The sequence below is a fragment of the Drosophila innubila genome (genome assembly GCF_004354385.1).
Source record: "Drosophila innubila isolate TH190305 chromosome 2R unlocalized genomic scaffold, UK_Dinn_1.0 1_C_2R, whole genome shotgun sequence".
NCBI classification, from domain to species: domain Eukaryota; kingdom Metazoa; phylum Arthropoda; class Insecta; order Diptera; family Drosophilidae; genus Drosophila; species Drosophila innubila.
The window spans coordinates 4,013,070-4,028,394 of NW_022995374.1; the positions used below are offsets into that span (position 1 = coordinate 4,013,070).

General features: G+C 35.6%; 1 protein-coding gene across 7 annotated transcripts in view; it reads right to left on the reverse strand.

Annotated features, from left to right (window-relative positions):
• Window positions 1–15,120, reverse strand: part of LOC117782854 (myb-like protein I) — a 51,561-nt gene extending 36,441 nt beyond the window's left edge. For all 7 annotated transcript variants that reach the window (XM_034619917.1, XM_034619915.1, XM_034619913.1 and 4 more), the window contains exons 1-2: window positions 14,040–15,120; window positions 1,375–1,702 (exon numbers count right to left, since the gene is read on the reverse strand). In XM_034619917.1, coding sequence (XP_034475808.1) covers window positions 1,375–1,446 — 72 coding nt within the window. In that variant the 5' untranslated portion in view covers window positions 1,447–1,702; window positions 14,040–15,120. The remainder of the gene's footprint in view (window positions 1–1,374; window positions 1,703–14,039) is intronic.
• Window positions 15,121–15,325: the final 205 nt, after the last annotated feature.

The window sequence follows — 15,325 nt, forward strand, 5'->3', positions numbered from 1 at the left end:
GCAACAGAAATCGAAAACTTTTAATTGCCAAATGGCTGAAAACTTAAAAGGTCACTTTTCCCCTCAAGTACAGCCTGTATCTACAATATAGTATATATTAACAGCATATTTACTTTGATAACGTTAATTGAAATTGCTATTAAGTTCTGTATAATAGATACATTTATGTATGAAAGTAGTCGACACGAATGGCGTCATGATTGCTATAAATTATTGATTGACTGCAATGAGATACATAAATACATATGGACGAGCATGTATCTAGAGGCCAGCATCGTAATAAAATAAGCTAGTCTGATGTCAGACCATGGATATACCCTGTACATTGTTATCAACAGCTAAACAATATTATTTTTATCTCTCTCTATTGCAATTTTTGTTACCAAATTTTTATAACAAGAAAACTTCTAAATTTCGATCTGTCCGCAAAAAAAAATACGAAAGGAGAAGTTTGATAATTCATCAACTAGACATGTTCAGCGCGTGTATCTCTTAACTTCAGCTACAGGGTATTAAAAGCAATTAATGATAAAAGCGAACGTATCTTTTTTATTGAATTGAAATGTTCCGTTTCGCGCAGATTAATTAGAAAAATTTTTGGCATTTATTTGTTTTTTTGCTACACACAAAGAAACAAAATCAATTAAGAATCGCTGAAATATTTATGTATACGCCTTGAATTAGATATATAAATACTAAGTATCTGTGTCTATTACCACATATGTATCTTTCTCATTAGTTTGAAAGCGTAAATATTTCCAATATACGATTGTTTATCTAAAACTCGGTGCTCGGCTTTTTGCTTTGTTTACACATAACTTATGACTCTTATTTGACCTTGGCATTAATTATTTTTGCTGGTTTTTGTTTACACAAAGAGAATATTTAAACCCAAGACCCAGCATGAAAGTTCTTGACACACTCCAATTAAGACAAAGGCAACATATGGAGAGTAATGAGTATTTTCTTTGCTTTCTCGTTTGACAAAAAGGTTTTTCTGATTTATGTTTTCGTTGTTATTTGATAGGGTTCAAGAATTGTGGCACAGAAAATGAACACAACTGGCAAGTGTTTGGTAAGAAATCTTGGTTCATTACATCGATTGCACATTACACGGTTTTCTGACACGTGTCCGATTCAATTCGTTGAAATTAAACAGAACAAAACTTTCAATTTCATGTTTTAACTGGAAAAACAGAGTCAAATCGGAAAGAAAAGCAGCCGCAGTTCGTGAGGAAACTCAATTGTTGGTTTTCTCCCTTCTCTATTCCATTTAAATTATGTTTTTTCCGGTAAGTTGAACGTGCATTAATCAGATATCACCTAAGGATCATTTGCATAGCTATTGCAATATACGATAAATCGATAGCTTACCTTCATGTCATTGATAATCTGTTGAAACAGACTGCCCAGCGCAGAGCTGTCGCGTTCTAGACTGAGATCCATTTCCGTAAGTGTCTGATTCCGGGATTCTTCTTCCAACTAATTCAATATCAATGCAATCGATTCGAATATTCGTATTCGTTTTCGTTATCTGCTTACACGTTCTTTTCTAATTGATTTGGGTTTGTAAATTCACTTCTCGATGGATTGCAAAACGATGAAAATTTCTTTTTTCTTTAGCTTATTATTATTTTTACGTTTAATCGACATTTTATTCGGTTCGCGTTCGATTCAGTTCAATGTGGAGTTTCGGCAGCAACTGTAAGAGAAAAAAAATTTTGTTTAATAAAATATATTAAGATTTAAAATTTAGAACTATAACTATTTTTAGTACAAGATCAGTTTAAATATTTTTAGTTAAAGAAATTTAAATGTATTTATTAATAAAAAATATATAATACTGTAACAAACTAATAAGTTACAAGCTCTAATTCGACAAATATAAATTTTAAAAAATGAATATACAACAGAGGAACGCTATTTTTTTGTAAAAAACCTTTTTAATAGATAGATTTATCTTTTATAATATATAGCGCAACATCCCCCAATGTGAACTCCGTTCTAATCAGCGTCTTGAAGATGATTCATTCACAGCGAGAACCGTCACACATCCGACGCGATATGTGTATATATAAAACCTATATACCATATGTGAGTTCCATTCATAAGAGTTCCACATACATTTCCCTTTGCAAGGCACAACATAAATTTTCGAAATTTGTCTTGGGCGATGTAATAATGTGCTCGTAAATAATATAATGAAAACTAGCGCGTATTTCAAAACAAAAAATTATGCTTAATTATGCTTATTAATAAGCTTTTGCTTTTTTTTTTTTTGAGTAGGGAAAGAGAGATTGGGGCGGGTGATGGAGGCATGTGGTTTTTGGGCAACGCGTAGGCGCAATATAAAAATTGTGGCATAGAGAAATACATGCATATATGTGTTCACAGTTTCATATATGGCATGAGGTTTTAAACGCATTTTTCTCATGTGTGCGGCGGGATCACTGAACGGAAAATGAAAGCAATGCAATGCAATGCAATGTAATGTGACCCAAATAATAATATCAGAGCTTTGATTTATATGTTGTGTGCGTGTTCGACAAGTGCTCGAAGACACTTTAATTATACCAGGCTAATTGCCCTAATGCAATTGTTAATTGTTAATTGATAATTGATATGTCAAGCGTATGTGTCCAAAGTCACAGTATACAGGAAGTTGCAACTGCTGTCTTGTTTTGAAGTTTTATGAGTTATGAGCATATAAATAATGCCATTAGCCAATCAATTAATCGGATACACATTTGGTATTGGTTAGGAAGTGCAATAGTTGACCCATTTACGTGTCAGAAAATATAATTTCTGTTCAGTCTGAAGTTAACTGAAGAAAGGCCTGCAGATACAATGTGACATTCGAAAGCTTGCTCAATTTTAATGGTCAGTCTTCAGGCTGTGCAAAGTTTAAGAGAGTTGAGGCAAAAGTTAAAGTGTCGCCGCTGATTATGACACTGACAGCGACTGTCATCGCGAGTTCTGAGCGCGGCAATTACAAACAAGATACATAGATACACAGATACACACTCACAAAAGATACAAGTGCTCAGGCGCGAGGAGAGCGACACAATGCACAATGCACAAATGATAAATACTTATAACAAAAAGCGCGACAACAACAACAACTACAACAACAACGACAACGTTTGAAAGAGTGCCAACACAACAAAAGCTGATTGCCTGGCCACGCTTCGTATCTATGTATCTGAGAGTACGTTTCTATGCATTTCTGTCAGTCTGTCTGTCTCTGTGTGTGCTTGTGTGTGTTAGGAAAAGTGCAGAGAAAAGCATCAAGAACAAGTTGAAGAAAACGCGCAACTGAAAGAGCTGCCAGCGCGTCTCTGGCCAGTGTAAATGACCTCTCAAGATAAAGTTGTTGCCACCAAGCAGCCGTAATGGCGGCATTGTTGTTGTTCTTGTTGTGGTTGTTGTTGTTGTTGTTGTTGTTGTTGTTGTTGTTGTTGTTGTTGTTGTTGTTGTTGTTGTTGTTGTTGTTGTTGTTGTTGTTGTTGTTGTTGTTGTTGTTGTTCTTGTTCTTGGTGTTGTAGCTGTTGATGTTGTTGTTATTTTAGCTGCTGTTGTTGCGAGTAGGTTTGCAATTTCCGTCAGCGCGGAAATAAGTTTTTGGGATTTTACAATCTAAGAACTGCTTTTATTGAACCATAAGCAAAACTGCTCAAGAACAAGATCTTGTCCCTAATAAATAATTATGCATATTATGTATAAAATTTCTTAGGTAGGGTAAAAATTAAGAGCCACTATCTACACAAAAAAAAAATACAAAATAGTTTTAGATATGTTGTGTAAAAATTTCAGCCTCCTAGATTTTATGGTTTAGGCTAAGCAATGATCGGTCAGTGAGTCAGGACAAAGGGTTTTATATATATAGATGTAAGACATTAAAAATATTAATTATTATTATTTTATTATTTTATTCAAAAACAGTACAATCAGGTAGGCTAAAAATTAAGAACCACTAACTACACAAAATACATTCAAGATAATCTTAGCTGTTGTGTAAAAATTTCAGCCTCCTACATCTTATGGTTTAGGCTATGCAATGATCGGTCAGTGAGTCAGGACAAAGACATTAAAAAATATTAATTATTATTATTTTATCATTTTATTCGACAACACTTTGGATTTTTTGATTACTTAATTATGATTTTTTTTTCTAGATTTTTTTGTTCCTATTGTACTCAAACTTTTGCTACTTCTATCTGTTTACTTATCTTTTGTTGAACTTCCAGCGGAAGCAAGTTAATAGAAATGAATTTAAATGCTTAACCACAAGAAATAGCTCAGCAAAATTGGATTGAAGTGGCAAAGATTGCAGCTGTGAATTGAGCACAGAGGGGCATAGGGATAAGGGATTAGGGTTAAGGGTTTAGTTATTAGGTGCAGTATCTTTGGGGTTGTCAAAGGCCAAAGATGCGCACCGGGAATAGCAGCAACAACAAAAACAAAAACAACAACGGGTTTGAGGTAATTGCAAGACCAGTCGGTGAGTCGGTCTCAGTCTTGAGACTCATCCGGCAATGGCACGTCATGAGGTCACGCTGAAAAACGTGATGTGATCTACTGTGAATGCCGTTTAGCGGAGCAGAGGAGCAGAGGAGCAGAGGAGAGCAGACCCAGATTCTCGGCCAGTAGCCAGCAAATTACCAAATCGTGCATAAAACTCTCAAACAGGAAAACGACAATTTCGCAAGCGGCGAATGTTTGGGAAACCATTTAAAGTAAAGCTGCCTGCCAAAAACAATGAGACGGAGCAGACGAAAGGAGAACCCGCATCACAAATGTCAAGTTGGTTGTTGTATCTGCCGGTTGTTGTTGTCATTGTTATTTTGTCGTTTGTGAATGCGTTTTAATTTCAACTATGTATGTGGTACGCATAATTTTCCGCCCTATTTACGTTTGATCAGTAGATGCTGTTGTTGCTGTTGTTGCTTTTGCCTTCTGTCTGTTCAGTTCAGTTCGGTTCACATCTCATCTGATCTGATTGTCGTCTGTGCGGTTTTCAACGGCGCCCTGAGATTTGCATCTGTTGCAGCGGAAGCTGTTGCAGCGTCAAGGCAAGGGCTGTGTCTGTATCTGTATCTTTGTCTGTGTCTGATACGGCAAATAGATTTGTGTACACGTTTATGTTTTAGTTGCATGCTGCACGTTCAGCTTTGGTTTCTATTACAGGAAGTGACTTGACAGAGTTCGTCTGCCTTGCTGTCCGTCTGTCTGTCGGTCTGTCAGTCTGCCAGCCAGCATTCGTGATATTCCCCCTTCGTCAACTTTATTCAAGGGCTCCCAGTGAGAATTCCTAATTGCGACCAAAGATGTGTGCACACGCACAGTGTGTACTGTCTGTAATTATGCGTAAATGCGAGCCAAAGTTGAAATGTTATCGACATCGTGCCAGGGCAACACATGACCAGACTTTACTAGAAAATCCATTTTCATATGGAAAAGCTACTGCGGATATGAGTAAGTGTGGATAATTCTTGGGTAAACGATAAATATTTATTTAACTGCTAAGTAATCATCCAACACGTCTGTTAAATGTCTGTTAACAGGCGATGTTATTAACAGAGGTTAGTATATCAAAAAAATAAATTGACTTTCATTACAAATTTAATTAAAATATTTATTAAATAGTAATTAATATACAATATCCGTTGAGAAAACTAACGTTGGCACTTATATTTAATTTTTATTATACCCTTTGATCGTAAATTAAATTTTATTCAAATATAAAATAAGATCTTTAACAAATTTATTTAAGAAAATGCATTACTCTCCCAGAATATCCCATTTAAAAACAGTATACATGTGTATTTTCATGTTCATCCCTTTGAAAACTCATATCTATTGTTTGTGATTCCTGCTTTAACAAAAATTTTTTTTAGCAGTTGCAAATCGTTCGTTGAGCTTTATGGTAATCGGTAATTGGAGCCACTTTTATATTCGGAGCGTAGGGAAAAACTAGAAAAACTTGAATTCCACTCATTACAAAAAATTGACATTCTAACGTAAATGCTATGCTATTTCCCGCTTCAACAGAGACCATTAGACGGGCATATAAATATCTAAGAATATGATTGTATTCCATCTGAAGTCCCCTTCAAGTGCTAAGGCATTCAGTTAAATAAACATGTTTACAGCCTGTTTCGACATTACTTCTTGGTGTTTTAGCTGCAGCAGATTTATGGACTTATGGCTAAGACCGAGATGAAGATGAAGATGGAAATGGAAATGGAAATGGAAACGGAGACTAAGGTTGCAGCCACAAGGTAAACGATATACGGATGGCAAATTGTACGACGCGCATCATGACTTTACACTTTCACCGCACAACACAGCACAGCACAACACAACACTCTTAACAACACTCCACACAGCTGTGGTCAACAATGAGACAACGCCCGCCTTCCGCCTCCCTCTTCCATCGCCCCCTCTTTGATCCATAGGTTGATCCATTGGTTTGATCAGGGCTGGGGCGTAGGTTGTCAACGTTGTTGCTGGTGGGAAAGCGCTGACAACGAATGTGTTTTCTTTTTAGAAAATGCATTTTTAAAAGCGAAAAGAACTCATCAGACAAAGATGATGATAATCTAAAGTTCGTTTTGTTTTTTTTTTTGTTGTTTTTGTATTTTATGAATGTTTTATATGAAATCTATGTGATGAGCACATGCGTGTATCTGCTGGCAATGGATCTGTATCTATGCATCTATTGGACTGCGTTTTCAAGTTGAGAGTGGCGTTGTGGCATCTGTGTTTGCTCTCTCAGCTCTACGTCATTAACCCAAATTTCTATAAATACCATTTAGCAATTGGATAAACGAAATGGCACACACACAAACACACAAACACTCTATCACCTATAGGCAGTGTTGAGCAATGCTGCGTAAAATATTTATGTTGTGAAAATTAAATTTTTTCGCAGCTCATTAGAGAAATCCAAAACAAATCGACGCAAAATCATTTAGCACAAATTGCAAAACACAACGCTTCTAATAAATACTTCAACTACTGCCACTTCTTGGTGCTTTAGCCTTATCTCTTGCCGGCCATGTCAATTGATAAGCGGCGAGTGAAATACACATGGTAAGCGATTCGTTATCTAATCTCTAGTTGGATGTCAACACGAGTTCTTTTTGGCGCAAATGTTGCAATCGATTATCGATCGAAAAGTTAACATAAGCAAAGCGCTGCATGAACCGGGAGGCAACAACAACAATAACAACTCGCAACGCCAACAACCAACAGCCAAAAGTAGAACACAACACAAATTTCGCAATGGCAACGCCCACAATATGTAAACAATCTCCCCGCCCTCCACCCCCCAAAAAAAAAGAGTTTTTATATTTGTATATATGTGTTTTGGTTGCCTCTAGAAATAAACTTTCGGCACATTAACGCCCAACAGCTTAATCGGGTATAAAATTAGATGATTAAACATTGAATACATGACTAAAACATGAGTGGAAAGTATGTAAACACATAACATACATACATCTTATTTATATTACACAGAATACATATTAATTAAGTTGTTAAAGCTCTGCACAACAAAGTCTTAAAAAGCTGTCTTCAGCCATTAAACGAATACTTAATTAAAGAGAAGAAAAGCACAACTAAAAGCATTGCAGTTGATAATACTTAAGTACTAAATGAATAATGAAAAAGTACTCGAAACACAGTAAAAAAAAAAAGCGATCAACCTAATTGTTATATTCATGTTATTTTGGATATAAATAACTATCCTGATGGTGGCAAAATTAAAGGATAGACGAAATTAGAATGTTTAATAATCAAGTCCAATAGAAAATTATAAAGATAAATGAGAAAATTTGAGGCTAAATAAGTACAGAAATAATTTAATTCTAATTTTTACTTGGAAATCATTTTATATCTTGAATATTATGAATTATAAATTGTAAATGACAATATAAATTTCCTAAAGATGAGGGGATACTTTATAAGGAATTCACAACAAGGAAATATTTCAAAACAAACTTAAAAATTACCTAAATATATTCTTCCCTTCATAAAACTAGAGCAACCAACGAGTTCTCGTTTAAAGTTGAACGTACTTCATCATCTACAAGTATGTGAGACTCGACATCTATGTAGGTTGATAGACTGATTGCTGAAACGAGTACTCACTATGGGTCAAAATGTGCGGCACTTTGATGAATACGGAATACGTTAAGCAGACATTAGCGTTAGGATGAACATTATTCATTAGACTATTCACAATTCACTCATTGGCGAGCTGTAAACGAATGCTAATTAAAACCCATTCAACAACTACCAAACTTTCCACCATTTGTCTACAAATTTGTAACCCTTAGAATCTTTTACGTCAATTTTATGCAACAAGAGAAATTCTTGGGAATTGAAACTATGTATAGTACAATATATTGTAAAGATTTTTGCAAAGCCATGCATATTGTACAGGGTGTTCTCTTATTCGGCGCCACAGACAACACTTATTAATGATAAACAAAAGTACCGTTAGCCGGCACATGTTGTTATTTTATTTTTCTTTTTTTCATTTTTCTTACTTCTATTTACTTGTTTGTTATTTTCAGTCGCCGTTTTGCCGGCTCGCTCTGTCGCTTTTCTAAGCCGCATTCTGCTTGGCCCAACACACAGATTTCTTTTCTTAATGTATACAAAAGTACACACATGTGTTTAAATACCAATGTGTGTTAGTGTATGTATTTATATTATTTTTTGTTTACATAGTAATGGCAACTTTGTAGTCAGCACATGTCAATTTTCACTGTTCTGTTTACTTTGTCTCCACTCATTTGGCTTAAAAGCTCTGCAGCTCAAGTCGATTAATGGCTCGCATGCAGATTGTTGCCAAGAACCGGGAGAAGAGTAAGAAACCAAAACCCCCATAAAGAGAATTCACTAATTTTCTGGCATAACAAATAATTAATTCAAGTGCCGACGCTGGGCTTAATTGGTCAAAGCTCTGGGATTAATTACATTATTTTACAACATTTTTCATTCAGAAATTAAAGCAAGGATTTCAATACTCTGCGCACAGCTAAGTTGTACTTTTTTTTAACTCCTACTATACTTTCTCAAATAAATTATTATTAACTACAATAATTGTATAAAAATAACTAAAAATGCAAATCTTATATAACAATTATTAATTTTTATCAAAGAATAAAACCGAAATAACTATTTCGGTAAAAGGTTCTATTTCAGTTTTTTTCTTTCTGTTCCGATATCAGTACCGGTACGTAACGATACATCAAATCAATTTTGAATTATTTGAAAATGTTAAGATGTAGTGTTATAGACCTAGAGCTAAAAAAATGTTTTGAACGTATAGAAAATTGGATGACAGATGGCCTTTAATCTAGATGATAAAAATTTAAATGCAGAATCAATTTAGAGGCCAAATCATGATCAAAATGACATTCCGCTTGAAAATCGGCTAACTTTTGATGAAGTTATGAGAGATCAAAATTTTTGAAATAATGTCAAGGGGTATGTATGGAAAATTGGATAATAAATGGCTTAGTATCGAAAAAATATCAAAATTTTTAGATGATAAAAATGTAAATGCAGAATCAATTTAGAGGCCAAATCATGATCAAAATGACATTCCGCTTGAAAATCGGCTAACTTTTGATGAAGTTATGAGAGATCAAAGTTTTTGAAATAATGTCAAGGGGTATGTATGGAAAATTGGATAATAAATGGCTTAGTATCGAAAAAATATCAAAATTTCTAGATGATAAAAATTTAAATGCAGAATCAATTAAGAGGCCAAATCATGATCAAAATGACATTCCGCTTGAAAATCGGCTAACTTTTGATGAAGTTATGAGAGATCAAAGTTTTTGAAATAATGTCAAGGGGTATGTATGGAAAATTGGATAATAAATGGCTTAGTGTCGAAAAAATATCAAAATTTCTAGATGATAAAAATTTAAATGCAGAATCAATTAAGAGGCCAAATCATAATCAAAATGACATTCCGCTTGAAAATCGGCTAACTTTTGATGAAGTTATGAGAGATCAAAGTTTTTGAAATAATGTCAACGGGTATGTATGGAAAATTGGATAATAAATGGCTTAGTGTCGAAAAATATCAAAATTTCTAGATGAAAAAATTTAAATGCAGAATCAATTAAGAGGCCAAATCATGATCAAAATGACATTCCGCTTGAAAATCGGCTAACTTTTGATTAAGTTATGAGAGATCAAAGTTTTTGAAAAAATGTCAAGGGGTATGTATGGAAAATTGGATAATAAATGGCTTAGTATCGAAAAAATATCAAAATTTCTAGATGATAAAAATTTAAATGCAGAATCAATTTACAGACCAAATCATGATCAAAATGACATTCCGCTTGAAAATCGGCTAACTTTTGATGAAGTTATGAGAGATCAAAGTTTTTGAAATAATGTCAAGGGGTATGTATGGAAAATTGGATAATAAATGGCTTAGTGTCGAAAAAATATCAAAATTTCTAGATGATAAAAATTTAAATGCAGAATCAATTTAGAGGCCAAATCATGATCAAAATGACATTCCGCTTGAAAATCGGTTCAGTTTTGATCTAGTTATGACAGTTTGAAGTTGGTCAACTCTTTAAGCGTACCGGTATAAGCGTTTCGGTATTCGGTTCTGGACAGAGAATTTATTTCGGTTAGGGTCTCAGATCCGATACTACAAATGAAACGCTTAGTTTCGGTTAACGGTTTAAATTTGTATCATCCTGTAACTTATTTATTTATTTAGTTAAAATTTCATTACATAATTGCTCCTTTTCGCTTCCTGCTACTTTGCTTAGTTAAAAACACTTTATATCGATCTGAATCATATTCTATAGGCACTTTTTGAATTCGAAAATATATTTTATTCAATGCGCTAAAGAACTCTTGGAAAAGTACATTATGGTGCGATCAACTTTTGACATTTTCGCTGGGCGTGCGACAAAATGAAAAGTTTTTTAATGAGCTTTGGTTGGTTTTTTTTTTGTTGCTCGTTTGAGACGTCGACACGCAAAAGGCGATAGTTAAATTAAACACGATGCTCATTAGGGCCGAGAGGCGATGGAGAAAAGCTTGTTGAAGCAGGAGAAGCAGATGGTGGAGGGAGAGAGGGAGAGGGAGAAAGAGATTAGCAAAGCTTGAGAGCGCTTAGCAAATGACGCGTGGGCAACAAAACTTTAACTTTATATATTATGCATGATATTGATGTATGTGTGTGTGTGTGATGTATATAAGTAGCATATGGACACACGCCTCTCCTTTAATATGCATGAGTGTGCGTGTGGTGTGTGTGTATTTGTATGTATATTCATGAATTCATTCATACATTCAAAATTTACACCCATGCATCTGGAGCCAGAGCAACGAAAACGAAATCGAATACGAGTGGGTGCCAGACGGCAACAACAACAGCAACAACAACAACAGCGAACATTGAACGAATGAACAAGATGCAAAACAAATGCATTCATTCATGCAGTTACTCAAAGAGGCCAGTTTATAACTTTCAAGAGTCTCGGAGACTCTCAAAAAACTTCCCAGTCTCCTCCAGCTGTTTATCAACAATAACAATAACAACAGCAACAGCAACAACAGCAACAACGGCTACAACACTAACAACTATATACAATGCGTTGGCGTATGCAAACACCAAACAGCAAACAGGCTCGGCCAGACTATCGGCCATTATATTCATATACATATATATGTATATATATTTCTCTACTCGTTGTTGTATGTTTGCATGTAGATTTGTTTGTATACGTTTTGTAGACACTGTCTTCTATTGCCCAAAGTATAATTAAAAATTACACGGCTCAAAGCAAGAGGCTAGAAAAACGTTAGCAAAGCAAACAGCAAAAGTTGCATACACACACACATTTACATAAATGTAGCCACTGTTGTTGTTTGATTTGCAATCGTTGTAGCTTAGCTCAGAAGAACAATTGTTGCTGTTGCTGCATTTTAAAATAGACAGTAAATAAATTGTTAACTTTTATTTCTTTTCTTTCTTCAAAAATATAAAATTCTGTGCAGTTTTCTTTGTTTGTTGATACTGCCGAAAGGGGCACAGGCCATAAGCATACCACAATATCATAGTATACCAGACCATCCCATCCTATACCATAACCAGCAGAAACCCAAGCTATTTTGATGCCGGCAGCTGTCCGAGTGTATCTTAAACGGTTGAACAGGTGCAGAGGCAGCTGAATACCTTTTCGGATTAGGTTACACACTTGCTGGATGCGGCCAAAAAAGTATCTGATAAGCACTGAAGATACATGCACATACATATCTAAGTACATATATGTATACCTGAGCATTCCATGCATATCATGTGCATATAAAACTACATACATAGAATTCAAATAGAACTTGAAACTGACTGCCAAGTCTGGGAAAACTACAATACCAAGTAAATAGTACAGTATGTCCTATAATAAACATTAAACAAACTGTCATACAATTGCATAAATTCCTTAATAAGAATTGTACAAGATTTAGACTCGAAAAAAATGCAAATCATAAATAAAATAGTAATTATTTAAAAAAATATTACAAAAACAAGCTAGTCAAGTTATTTGTTGGAGAAATTCTAGTATATCAGTACTACTACTATTCTCTAGAGAGTCTATATACGATATGGCATTTAAGTGACGGGGGCTCTTATCAGTGCTACCCTCATAACCCCGTAGCAAAGTCGTTTGAAAGGTATGCAAAGAAAATGACACATGAAATTTCAAACAAACGTGTTGAGCTTGCCGATAAGGAAAAGCGACAACGACAACAACAACAACAATAATAATAGAAGAGAACGGCATTTTTACAACAAAATGAAATTCTAATTAAACAACATTTACAGCTATAGCTACACACACACACACACACTGACAATGTGTGCTGCTCCGATTCCTGCTCTGATTACGACACACGCAGCAATTTCCACTGCAAAATGGAGACATAACAAAAACCCGTTGTTGAGCACCCAAAATAAACTACCCCATTTAATATATTTATATATATAAACTTAACATATTTTTAAATGTTACCCCCAAAAAAGGTAACAAAAAAATGTTCAAAACCTAGAAAAGTTGCTTTGATATGGATCTAAATTTGATAGCATAAATATAGAAAGTCAATGACCCTTTTTGGATGCTGATTATCTTTGATTGTTGTTTTTATTATGTTTTTGCTTTCCTGCAAAAATATTTAAGTAGCCCACACATAATGCAAAATATTTAAGCTCAAAAAGTGTGCACATTATTAGAACTGGGGGAAAAATAAACAAGACAAGAGGGGAACGAAGAAGGGGCACAAAGCAGACAGAGGACAAACAGAGATGAGCGGGCCCCAAAGTTTAAAGTCACGAAAAATTGATTTTCTATGCACTAACAAGCTGGAAATTAGGACAAAGCACAGCACAAAACATGTACACATAATTTATTCTATAAATGCCATATATAATAGGAGTTATGAACTTTATTTAAATATAGAAAACTTGAAGCGAGCACGCACGCAATTTTCGTGTCACGACACGCACTCATATCTAGCACATGGAGTCCCTGCACTTGCGCAAATAGCGCGACAACTTCAAAAAGGGAGCATACAATTGCTGCTGTTGTTGTTTCTTTTGCTGCTGCTGCTGCTTCTGATGTTGTAGTTGTTGTTGTTGCTGCTGCTGGCTGGCATTGAAAGGAGTTTCATACTGACTGGAATTGGCACTGGAAGGCCTTGGAATACTTTCGTCTCTGCCTGCTTAAGCTTGCATCTGTATACGAGTATGTGTTTGTGTGTGTGTGTCTGTGTGTGTGCATGAGAATTGGAAGCTGTGTGTTGAGCATACTTGTTGTTAGCTTCATTTGTTGTCTGCTCCCAGGTCAGCACTCAACCTAATTACATTTTCCAAATCATTTTCATAATTAGCACACTCGAGAGAGATATAACAAGAGAGAGCGAGAAGGCGCATATAGAAGGGCGGTAACAACAAAAGCTGAAAGCACACACACTTAAAGGATACTTACATGAAATGCATTCAAACTTTCAAGCGGCGTCATCGGTTAAATCGTGAATCTATTTGCCCAAAATGCATTCACATCTGAATGGGAATGGAAACGCGAATGGGAATGGGAACGGGAACAGATTCACAATCCAAGTGCACTCGTTTGTTTGATGGCTGCTGCCTCCTGCAAGCAATTAAACAGCGTTTCCTCCCCGTGCCACCGGTAACGGTGTGAGTTTGAATTTGTGTATATGTGTGTGTGCGAGTGAGTATGTGTGCTCGTCACGGTCGCCCGCTGTAGTTGTTTCTGCTGCTCTTGTTCCTGTTGTTCTTGTTGGGCTGCAGCGCATTCCAGGCGGCAAAAGCGCACAAAAGAGAAGAGAGCTCTCGCCTCTTGCCCTCAGCCCACAGTCTCTGGGTTCCTCTGTGTATGGATGTTAGGCTTTGGCTTTGTTCAAACAAACTACCCTGACGACGACAGCGACGGCGGCGTTGTCGTTGATCCTTGCACAGTTGTTGTTGTTATTGTTGGGTTTGTTATTCTTGTTGTAGACACCACACACACAATCACACGAAAACACAGACAGACGATAAACTAACATGCGTGTGTGTGAGTACGTTGCACTAAATTATTCACTTAAAATTTAAATACACACTTTTGGCAATTTCAGCTCACACTTTAAGCACTCATATCTTTTCTCTTCCTTTTTCTATTTTGCTAAACAACAGTTACAAAAAGTTGCTGTCGCTGTTGCCGCCCTCGTTTAACAGTTATTTTTCCATTTCGATTTCAATGCTGCTCCTGTCAAAGATGCTTCGCAAATTCGTTATTTAATTCAATTGGACGCACATAGAGACACTTCGTGTAGACAAAAAACAACCGAACTGGAAGAAGTGCAGTTACCGCTAACACTCACACATACGAATGTTGTGCAAATCAAAGCAATTCTTTTTGTAACACTAACGAAGAATTACTGAGGCGCGGGAGTTTCGACATGACGGGGCAATGTGTTATCAAATAGCATTTAATTATTTAACAATTAAACTTAAAATCCCGCGCACCGATTGTCGCACGTCCGACTCGCTCGGCTTTGTTTTTGCTTCTGTTTGCCGATAGAGAGACAGTGTTGAATAATGCACATATAACGATATCGATAGTTGAGATTATTATTCGATACTACCGATAGTTATATGCTCGAATTTGCGTTAAATCGCCCTACCGCCACAAGACTGTAGACCGTTCGATCAACGTGGTTTTTATTGGCGCGCAATCTAAAGTTTAAACATACAAAGAAAACGCTACTATTA